Here is a 12365-nt window from a genome sequence, read left to right on the forward strand (position 1 = left end):
AGACCCATGAACAGGACACATGTTCATATAAGAAATTGGCAGATTGATCCAGTCACCTGACATCTGGTAGTGGAAAGCTGTCTGCCTAATTTAATTCATTTCCTTCAAATGCAAAGTTGACTAAAACCACCCCAAATATAGTAACATCTGTGGAAGGGGAAAACCATAATAATCTGCAACTATCTTCACAATGACCCACAAAACAAATGGAGTAACAAGAGTGTAATTGAAGGAGGAACTAAAACATCTGTATACATCTGTGAGAAGATTATGTTGATTAGTTCAACTCTAAAATCCAAAACCCAGCCAGTGGGAAATGACATACACATAGAGGTAGGATGAGGGATCTCAATCAAAGGGATGAACTGCAATTTTGAAGATTCACTCTCATTTATAAGTTTTGTAATGGAGGATATCACACCATCCCAATATAACACCACCACCATACACTCAGCTGAATGGTTGAATAATTATTCCTATATTTTGCTTACATTTGTATTTCTTTTAACCCATTTAGGAGGATGTCTCCATTGTCCACCACCCCGGTAACTTGAAACTGTAAAGTGGTAAGACTTTCCAACTCAACTAGAAGGGGGGAAATTGCAGTGAAGCCCAGAAGAACAACAACACTTGAGATGATGCAATGGGTGACCACAAAATTCTATTTTTAAAAGCAGACAATACCGATTTATTTAATACAAGGTATGGCAAAAATGAGTGGCTATCTCCTTCTGCTTTACCCACATAGTTTATGGGTGAGAATAGCCTACAATGGCTTTTTTTTTAATTCCCTTGCGAGGAAAAACTTCCAGAGTAATCTTGTGAAACATCCTGTCTCTGCAATGTGTATTTAATGGCCATGGAAATGTAATATGTAAATCAAAATGGCCGAACAATGTGGATTTGATCTGTTAAAGACTACTGATCAGGCACCACTCAACATAGAATAGGATCCAAACAATAAGCAAAAATAAAATTGAAAAGGAGTCCTAAAATAAAAAAAAAACTTACTCAAAGTTTTACTGAAATCTGAAGAATGGCTACAGGTAGAAGATGATAACCAAAAGAGGAAAAAAACCATGTTCCAATGCAACTAGTGAGAGATGTATGCATCATGGGTAGTTAGACACTTGATAACAGAAGTGCTTCCAAGGGACAACAAAGATAAAATGCCAATCAAAAGGAAAGGTGTCAAATTGAGAAGACAGCTAGAACAAAGAATGGGAGGAAGACAATTAAGGGGAACAAGCCAGTTGGATTAAAAGCTGAACCCATCTGGTGAAGGTGAAAGCAGTAAGATCGTAAATAGAGGATGGTTGCAAATGAAAAAAAACATTGGACTGAAAGAATGATTCAAACATAAGCAAAATGAGGTAGTGCATGGACCGCATTAATACCGCCATCCAGAACAACAAATCTAGAAGGAACATATCAACAGGTAAAGTGCAGGAAAGGTGAGTACTATAGGATCAAGATAAATTAAAAGTGTGGGAGAGGGCTGCTTAAAACCCAAGATTGAAGAGACAGAAAACCCCCTGATCCAAAAGTCAACTGAATAAATCTGCATAACAAAGAACAATTTATATCAGGGGAAAACCCTGGTCTCAGAAAGTAATGACAGAAAACATTTCATTTATGTGGAGAAATTTCCATAAATGCAAATAAAACAAACTGAAAAGAATCTAACATTTAGGAAAAAACTGCATCTCCTAGCTAAGTACCAATGTAAACCAGGAGTGAAGATGAAGAACAGCAAGATCTGAATGAAATACTGGTGACTGAGGTTGATGAAGAAGGGACAGAGTCAAAGGAGAGGTAAAAGAGAAACCACAGTGAGTATGCCAGGAAAGAGCTCTAAGAAGAACTGAACATCAAGTGTCAAGGATGATCTAAGTCACCTGGAAAAGAAGGAGAATGGGAAGACAGACAAATGTGTTGGTCCAATTCTCTGCCAGATATATTTATTTTGGACAGGAATGTGATATGCAACAAGAGTGAAAGCACCTAAAACATGACACAAAATACGAATATTGAGCATGTAGGCCCAAATAAGAAATCCAGCATATGAATACAGAAGGATCAAAAACAGGTGCCACCTTGGTGACTGAGATAAGTAATCAGTGAAAAAAAGTCAGTGAATAATTACCTGACAATTTTTTGACCAGATGGAGAAAATGAATCAAAACACAACTGACAGCAAAAAGCTCCAGAATGATGATATGAAAAGACTTCTCAGCCATAGACCAAAACTTTGAATCTTCCTGTTGATCAACCCACATCTCTCAATCCTGAAGGGATGCATCCATGTGTAAATCCAGACAAGGAGGAAGAAACAGGACACCAGCTGATGTGAGAAATTTGTCTAATTATGAGTACTGAACATTGACAATAGTAGGAAGAAGAGTAATAAAATCCAAAAAAGGATACCTTGCTAGATTCCACTGGTTGTGAAGAGCCCATAAAAGAGCCTGCACGAGCTTGACCTAAGAGGATAAGAACTATCCTGGAAGATCACATCTTTAAAAGTAATAGAACCTCATGACTTATAATAATACTGAAAATCACTGAACAAAGTTGATGAGAAGAAGGGTAGATATGACTGAGATGGGTGTTTGAAAAAGAAAAACATCTAAATGTACAAAATACTGGGTAGGTTACAATAATGATTTCCTTGATGAGACAGCCCACAATAGCAACCTTCAGAAGAAGCAGATAAGGATAAGGAGGTGAATTCCTGTTTGGAATGAATTAACAGTAGCCAGTCATCCAAAGAAAGAGAAAAGATCAACCTGAGAACATGAAAGTGACAAATGAATGCTCTGATGCCCAACAAAACATACAATGTTGAATCAAGTCTGAAGAGTAGTGTGCAAAACCAATAACTCACCCTGTGGAGAATAAACCAAAGAGAGGGGCAAAAATGACAAGATATTGTAATATGAAAATAAGCACTTGCAACATTCCTCTTGTTCATCTATAAACCTGGAGAAAAAAAACAACTCATCCAATGGTGACAAGTGGCTCCAAGGTAAAACAAGATAGAGTGAAAATTAGATAGAGGTAGAACAAACCTAGTACAGATCTCCAGTCTCTCATTTGTCATGAAGACAACAAACAGCCTGGATAAAGATGATGAACACGTATAAGTGGCCTGTAGATACAGAAAATATAGTACTGCATCAGATAGATGCAGACTAGTGGAAGGATCCCAGTTCATGGAGAAGGAAAAATGTATTTAAGACAAAGAAGTTGGGTAAAAATAGTAGGACAAGTCCCTCCCTCTGATAAAATTCAAGAATCCATAAAACTGTTAATAAAAGATCATAAAAGACTGACAAAACTATACAGTCAAGCTCCCACTGATAAATCTCTAGTACTGTTGGCGACATGCCCATCAATGATAAATAAAATGACAAGATGAGAAACCCCTGGAATGAGGAACAGGAAAGACTAGATAAGTACTATGGTGGGAAAGTAATAGGGGCTTGACATGGCTCCAACTGTGACAAATGTGCAACCAAAGTAAAAATGGTAGAGTGTTGATGCACAGATTACACAAGATCCCAAAGTCTCAGATGAAGGATAAAAAAAAATCACAAAAAAAGAGCCATATGCAAGTATCTAAAAGAAAGATGTGAAACAGAAATTTAGGACAATGTCTCATCACAACCCAGAAGATTCCAACAAAGGTGAAACCACGTGTGTAGTGCAAGAGCCAGAAACATTAAAAATGCCAACATAGATGTAACAAAGAATCAGAGAAACTCTGGGAATTGCATAAATCATCACATACCTGATAGATAATGTTAAAAAAAAATGTCATATTAGGCCTAGCTGATTCTGCAGAAGGAGTAGAAAAAGTTGGTAGGTTGGTTGATTTAGTGTTTTATGACACAAAGCAGCTAGGCTATCTGTGCCAAACATCCGGTTAAAAGTTAAAAGTAAATTTAGTAAAATTCATAAAAGGAAATTAAGGTAAAACAAAACAAAGTTTAAAAAAAAACATAAATAGCATAAAACCAATGTTTACATCTAGTCTACAACGTTAAGAGAAAAACTACAGTAATTCAAGCCACAAAGGACTTTCTGTTGCATAAAAGAAATTATCATAACTCTCCAGGAAGACTAACAGGTAAGTACAAAAATCACCATCAGTCACCTGAAGTTTGCCTTTCCAGTCCTAGTTCCGGGTTATTTGACATTATAGACACTTCCAAAAAAGAAAGTACTAAAATGGTTTTAAAAGATGTGAAGCAAAATTGTAATAATAACTTGCCAGGATGACTAACAGGTAGTTCAAACAACAGTGATAGTCACCAGATGTTGGCCTTTCCAGTCCTGGTTTCCAGTTATTTAATGTTACAGCCAGTTTCTAATTTCAAACTGAACTACATGAACTGTGATTTTTAAAAGATTAAAAAAGATGTAAGGTATAAATTTAAAATCTTAAATGGCATTAAAAAGATTAATGGCCTTTAAAAAACTAAAAACATTACCAAGGTGGACAGTGTCACCATCACCAATAACACTATCCAACATTATGGACAAATCTTGGGACGGAACAATGGCAAGAAAATAAAATGTGGCTTATTGTGATATGAGTGTTACACAAACTACACACTGGTTCATCAGTTCCAGATAAAAGAAAATGATGAGTTAAAAAACTATGACCAATGCATAGTCTAGTTAGAACAACTTCCTCTTTCTTATCCTTACAGTAACAAGACAACCAAATTCCAATATGGGGTTTTATTTGGAAAAGCTTGTTTTCACTCCAAGTTGACTGCCAGCTGTCAAAGAGCCGGGCCTTGAATAAAGGACCATAGTCCATGTGTGGGACAGGCACAACTGCGATAGTGCCAGAGAAGACAGACTTAGCTGCTGCGTCGGCAAACTCGTTCCCGCAATTACTAACATGGCCCAATATCCAGGAAAACTGGATAGAAGTAGATGTTAAAGAAAAATGGGCCAGTCTGTTTCGAATATAGATGAGAACAGGGTGGGAACCAACATGAAGCAATTCCAGGGCCAGTAGAGAAATAAGCAAGTCAGTATAATATAGTGCAGTTTGAGTACTGCTTAGCTTTGATGTGATTCAGGGCAACAGAAATGGCACACATTTCAGCAGTGAACACAGAAGTTGTAGAGGGGACTCTGCGTGCAAGCATCGAACTACAGCAAACCATGGCAGATCCCACACAGTCAACTGATTTCGAATCATCTGTATAAATAGGAATGGAAGGATGGTTCGAAAGATGTTCAGTAAATAACACAGTATTTCCAATTGGGAGTGTCTGCTTTACTCAGATGGCTTAAAGATAGGTCACAAATGGGAACTATAAGAAGCCATAGTGGGATGGGCTGACCAGTGGATACAGCAATGTTATCCAAGGACAGACCCAATTGGGCCTGGATACGAAGGCCAAAAGGAGCAATGGCAGACCGTCTGTTCTGAAAAAGTATGGCCTACCAAGGAAGGAAAACACAACCCAAGATGGGATGCTATGGTAAGGAATGAAGTATCGAAGCATATAGTAAAGACAGTTGCAAATGGCAGAGGTGCAAAGAAGGTTCATGAGACTCTATGTGTAAGCTCTGAACTAGGGAAGTGCAGAAAGCCCCAGTTCAGAACCAAAGTCCTTGATGATAAATAGGGTCCAGTATCTTTAAAGCTGGTGGTCTGGCAGAGCCATAGACCAGTGATTCATAGTGGAGTTTAGTCGAGTTGCGTTTGAATAAGAGCATGATAAATCTTTAGCACAGAACATCTACCTGGTCCCCAAGTGATGGAAGAGAGAACACGGAGGACATTCAGTGCTCTTGTACATTTGACCTGTAGATGGTTCATGTGAGGTATAAAGGTCACTTACAGTCAAAGTTAAAACCGTTTGCTGTGGTCCACTTCAGTAAACGACTGAGTACAGTCTGTAGCTGCCTCTCAATATACTTCATGTTCGATGACTGACATGGGATGTGAAAGTCGTCGACACAGGGCCTGTTTGCAACAATGCAAAGGAGTTGTTCGGTGATGGCATTAAGTTTTATACTGAAAAGTGTGACACTCAGAACACAGCCCTGAGGGACTGTAAAAAAGAACAGGAAAGTGTCGAACCCACACTAACTCGGAATCTCCTCTCCATTAAAAAAGTTTTAATAAAAATGGGGAAATGGCCACGTAACCCATATATACGGAGATCTCGCACAATGCCATACCTCCATGTTGTATCATAAGCCTTCTCAATGTCAAAGAATATTGATACAAGATGTTGTTATTTGAAAAAATCTTCTCTGATTGATGTTTCAAGTCGAATCAGGTGGTCCACGGTAGAGCACTGTCGTCGGAACCCACACTAGGTGGATGAGAGGAGGATGTTTGATTTGAGGAACCAAACAAGATAAGCATTAACCATCCTTTCTAAGGTCTTACAGAGACAACTCGTCGAAGCAAGTGAATGGTAGTTTGAAGGAATCTGGAGATCCTTCCCAGGCTTAGAGAAAGGCAGGACAATAGCCTGGTACCGGGCATTAAGAAAAACATTCTCCTGCCAGATCTGGTTAAAAACAATCAGAAGAATAGCAAGAGAAGCAGGAGATGGTGCAGCATGTCATAGTGTACATCATCAGGCCCAATTTATGTACTGCCAGACCGATGAAGGGTCAGTTTGAGTTCCAACAGTGTAAAGGGATGATTATAGTCAAAGAAATAATCAGCTCAAAAGGAAAGGTGTGATTGCTCTGCCCTAATCTTGATGGCTAAGAAGGTGGAAGAAAAAGCAGAAGTGCTTTATACATGGCAAAAGCTTTCACCTCGAGTATCGGCAATGCTCCAGGTATCAGCTACTTCCTGGCCATCAGAGAGGAAGATCGAGAGGGGAACAGAATTATATTGCCCAGTGACCTTTTGAATCTTGTCCCATATGACTTTGGAACTGGTGGTAGAAGATATGCTGGTTGTGAACTTAATCCAAGATTCCTTATGGCTTTGATGTACATGGGCCCACTGGAAAGTGATGGGATTTGAGAGTGTGGGATTTCTACAGAAAATATCCCAGGCATGCTTTTGAGCCTTCCGTGCAATGTGGCAGGTAGGATTCCACCATAGACGAGGATATAGTGGAAAACGTGTTGAGGTTTTAGGAATACACTGAGCAGCTGCTTGTGTAATACAATCTGTTACTGCTGCCACACAGTCGTCTATTGATGGCTTACAGATGAGGGCAGGATCAAGTTCTGCAAGAGCAGTGAAAGAGGGCCATTTTGCCTGATCAAGCTTCCACTGGGAAATGCTTGGTTGGGTGTCATTGACCAGGACCAGTCTCTCTCAAAATTATAGGAAAATGATCATTATCTCATGGATTATTGTCAACCCTCCATGAAAAATGGGAGAATAATGAAGGGGTGCAAATTGAGAGATCAATAGCAATAACGGACTGACTAGGTGCATGGAAATAATTAGAAGAATCAGTACTGAAAAGGGAATGGTTGTTTTCAGAGAGCATATGCTCTACAGAGCAACCCCTCCTATCAATATCAGCACTTCCCCAGATGGGATGATGTCCATTAAAGTCCCCCAGGATGAAAAAGGGAGATGGAAACTGTTCAATGAGAGCATCAAGGTCTGATTGATCATATGTCTCTCTAGCAACAGGTAGAGAGAACAAACAGTGATGGTATGACCCAAGGAAACACGGATGGCTATGGCCTCCCAGGGTGTGTCGATTGGCAAAGATAGGGTGGGCACATGCTGATCAACCAATGGTGCCACCCCTCCATGTACTTGTCTATCACACAACCTGTCACTTCTGTACAAAGAAAACCACCAAAAGGTGATTGTATTGGCAGGTTTCAGAAATGTTTCAGGATGGTAGGAAGCAATCAGGGCTTTGATGTCATCCAGATTAGAACGTAAACCTTGATAGTTCATTATATCAGGGTGGCCATTTTTATTTACGTGTAGGCGAATTGGGTGTGAAACCCTTCTGTTTACAACCATGTCTTTTTTTCTTTATTGTCCTTATTCAAGTGAGGTTTATCGACCTCCATTGATCCTGCGGTGGAACGACTGGGTAGGTCTTTGGTGTTGAAAGAGAATTCTAGTGACTGAGGACGTGAACGAACGACTGTTTTGCATCTTGGGGTGGGAAAAAAGGATGTATCCACGGAAATGCCTGTACCTGGAACCAGGTTTGTTGGAATGTATGTAAGGGACAGATATAGGTGTTGAAGTTGATTCATCAACTTTTTAACCATGGAGGTCAAAAGACTTTTCACTTGTTTGGAGAACGATTCTTTAAGAGGCATACAGAGTTCTGTCTGCACTCCCACTCTAGTTGTGGAACAAAGTGCAGCAGCATACGTCCAATATGAGGTAGTGGACAGCAACATTCAAGCCGCAGGATAAGTAATGTTATGAATCATTTTCAAATGCTGTACCTCTTTTTCTTCCAACCATTTAGAGCAAGAACGAAAGTAGGATGGGTGAGAGCCATTGCAATTGATGCAATGAGGGTCTGTTTCACACTCGTAGGTATCATGAATCTTGCCACTGCAACGAGCACATGTCAGGGAACCACAACATGATGTCTTTGAGTGGCCAAACCTCTGACATTGGAAACATAGAAGAGGGTTTGGAATGTATGGCCGTACCCTGCAAATTAAACAACCTGCCTTGATGGTGGCAGGTGGATGTGGTGACATAAATGTCAGAATGAGGACATTGGTTGGCACCATAATTCCATCTTTGCAAGTTGAGATACACCTCACTGCAGAAACTCCTTGAGTAGAGAAACCAGCAAGAATCTCCGATTCGGGGATATTCTTCAAATCCCTCTCAACAATAACTCCTTGTGATGAATTCAAAGTAGCATAAGGTGTAACCTCAATAGGTATATCCCTAATCAGCTTTGAATACAAGAGAAGTACATTGTGTTGGAATGTGGATGTTTCCACCAACATGTCATCAGATTGAAGCTTCTTTACTGACTTTGGAGAGCCAGCAAGTCCCTCTAATCCTTACTGAATAAAAAAGGCAGACATTTGCCCTAAATGTTTGTTTGAAAGAGAATGTAGTTTAAGAAACTGAGGTACAACAGGTATTACAGATGTTGAAGATTGCTGCTCAGAATCTTCAAGATGTGGTAGTTTACCTATAGACTGTTTTTTCACTATTTTATTAAGATTGTTAATTGGAGTATCCATAATAAAAAAAGGGAAATTTCGATGTCCTCTGACCCCATCCACCATGGAGCCCTACGAGGAGACTCACTACAATGTCAAACAAGGACAATGCAGCAATGCCAAGGTTTCGTGAGCACTACACCCAAACACCAGCATCAGATATAATGTCCACAACACCTGTTGAGAACATCCAACACTTATATTTGGTTGACCCTAGCCCGAGTGGACTAGGGGGGCCACCCCAAAGCTGCCCATCTACAGGAATTTGAGGCCAAAGTGGTGTGTTAGGGTTGGACCCCTCAACCACCAGGATCCTCTCCTTCCCTTCACGGGTTGCCATGCATGGCAAACACGTAGGTGGATGTTTAGATCCCAGAGGAGGCAAACTGATAGAACAGAACCTTCCCTGCAAGGTCTCCTCACCATGTTCAGGAATCCACACCAAGGGGTAGTAGGAAAAGACATGGCAAAATCTGATGATGCAAAAAGGCTGTCAAATCACCATCTGCCTAAAGAGGTTTGGCTTTTTCAGGAAATTTAATAGAGATAGATCAGGAGAAGGAAGTTGTCCGTAAAATGATCAATCTCAAAGTGGATAATGGCAGAGAAATCCAATGACAAATCTTTCCTCCTTCAACCTGTAAAATAAGTGAAAAAGGTATAACACTCAAAATAGGAACTTAAGAATTCATTGTAGAAATACATAAGTCAAACAAAAATGTTTGGTGGAAAATAAGCAAGTGTGAGAAAAAAATAAGGACTTGGAATTTAAGTTAAAGGAAAAATATTTCTTCAATGTAAAGAAAAAATAATGAGAAATCCCACTTTGGAAATTAAACTATTAAAATCATGGAATCAATTCACACAAAGAGCAAAAAAAAAACATCTATGCACAAGCACTATCAATGAGAAGTGAAGGTTTGGTAGAAATGAATAAAGAGCATCATGTGCATCATGAGAGTATGCTGCTCTCTTATTTGCTGTGGGTTGACACACAATTTTCTATATGCATTCTATATATAGAACAGCACTAAAAAATAATAGCTATTTATGTGAGAGGAGGTAGTGTGCCGTATCAAAAATCATCAATACTTGATTCCAACTACTGCCTGAACTTTCATGAAACTTTAATAGTTTGGTAAAAGATAAAATCATGTCTTTTATTTCATTCCATGGTAATGTATTGCCTTCAACTTTATAGATGTGAATTACTAAACTGCATAATAAATAAAATATATTAGTACATATAATTTTTGTGTATAGCTTAGAACACAGAAAAAATAGTGACCCCAAACTACCAAAATGATTTCATTCATGTTCTGAAGAACTCTTAATTCCTGGACCATCTTCACAACTGTCACTTAGTCACATTTTAAAACTGTTAGTTGATAAACAGCAAGCCTGAGACAAGCAAATGACATCACATTTAACTCAACACAATATAGTTCCTGACTACTAAGCCAGACAGATCTCATAGGAACAAATTATAAACAAGAAACACTAAAGTGATTTTTTTTATTGCTGTTACCCATATTTACACAAGTTTCAAACTTATCTGTAAGATTCTCACACATACACAGAGAGTAAGAGGCCAAAAAATATACAAAACATGTATACACTAATGACAAACTTACCGATTCAATGTACCAATAAATGATTAGCAACCTTAAATTTGTCTTATATAATCATTTTGTCATGCCATTAAATGTTTAATTTAAAATTCCCTTAAGTCATTACCAATAAATACCTTAAGGAGTCTCTCAAGACAGGTTTGTTTGTTTTTTTAAATCGAAACTCCTTCAGTATTCAATGAAACACACAATCATTTCCACGAGATAACGGTTTTATCTTGAAGTCTTAAATTAGACTTCATGTAGGTTTCTGTTGTCAAATATGTAGAAATTATTATTTGAAACAAAAGTCACTGATTCACTGTACAAACAGTAGAAACAGTCACATATTTTGACCAGCAATAACTAAAATTTCACACACTCTTTTGCTAAAAATGGCACACAAACAGACCACAATTCAACTTTAGTTCAATGGATTATTAGTGACTACAAATATTCTCTACAGCTTGTTCAAAATAAACTGCACTGCTTGAGTCAAAACTTCATAACATTGATCAGGAAACTTTACAACTAGACACTATAATCATTCAAGAAGTATAAAATCAAATCTCAACTATCTGTTATGATGGTAGGGTAATTCAAGTTTAAGAATGTTAATACTTAAAGATTTCATCATTCTATACTTTTTATGCACAATTCCATATTTTCTCACCTTTTAATACCACACACTGAACACCTTGTTGCTCAGGTGTACAATTACAAATCTGCATTGTCTCAAATCAATCAGTCATTCAAATTAGTTACTGACTTTTCCTCATCTAACAATGTAAAGACAGTATTTTTAAAAAGCATATATGCAAATGTCTATTTATGCAACAATGTTAAATTACATGGCAAGAAAGTTTCAAAACTCTTAGTGAACAATATACAATTCTATATGATAATAACTAAGTATTGAATTTCCCAATATCACAATCACTGCTGTATTAATACCTGAATAGCACACTACAAACAAAACATATTTTTAAGCAGATGAGAAGTTACTGACTTTAATATATACAACTAAGCATCTACTCAGTGCCAAACATTACCTTAAAAGAACACACATTGTTTTTCTGAAAGGTGAATGTGTTTTTAAATAATGACAGTTTTGTCACAGCACAATCAAAATTGTTGTCCTCCTTAATACTTCATACATGCATGTTTATCATTTTTGAGTTTTATGAGCTCACCTCTTTCTTTTCTTTGAGAATTTCTAACACTTTTGGTAGACAGCTTCCTGTTTCTTCGTCTTCTTTCTGTTAGAAAAGTAACTTTATAATGTTGAGCTCCAGGTCTCATTTAGAAAAAAAAGAATAAAATCACTTACATGAAAAACCCTTGACTTTAGTCTTTATGTGATGAACATTTCACAGATAACATGAGACCAACATATGTTCAGATCATTTCAGAAAAATGACAATACTAGAAACATAAGACACATTTTAAGGTTAATTTATTAATAAATTTTGATTAAGAAACAAGTAGAATAATTTAAGAAACAAAATAATTTGATTATATATGCAAAAACAGCTGGTATGGGTAGAGAAAACACTATGTAGAGGAGCAAACAATGGA

At 37.8% G+C, this 12365-nt stretch overlaps 1 protein-coding gene across 12 annotated transcripts in view; it reads right to left on the reverse strand.

Annotated features, from left to right (window-relative positions):
- Positions 1 to 12365, reverse strand: part of Nup188 (nuclear pore complex protein Nup188) — a 173289-nt gene that overhangs the window by 61984 nt on the left and 98940 nt on the right. For all 12 annotated transcript variants that reach the window (XM_076452137.1, XM_076452103.1, XM_076452093.1 and 9 more), the window contains one exon: positions 11981 to 12046. In XM_076452137.1, coding sequence (XP_076308252.1) covers positions 11981 to 12046 — 66 coding nt within the window. The remainder of the gene's footprint in view (positions 1 to 11980; positions 12047 to 12365) is intronic.

This window comes from Tachypleus tridentatus, chromosome 1, assembly GCF_004210375.1.
Source record: "Tachypleus tridentatus isolate NWPU-2018 chromosome 1, ASM421037v1, whole genome shotgun sequence".
Classification (NCBI taxonomy): Eukaryota; Metazoa; Arthropoda; class Merostomata; order Xiphosura; family Limulidae; genus Tachypleus; species Tachypleus tridentatus.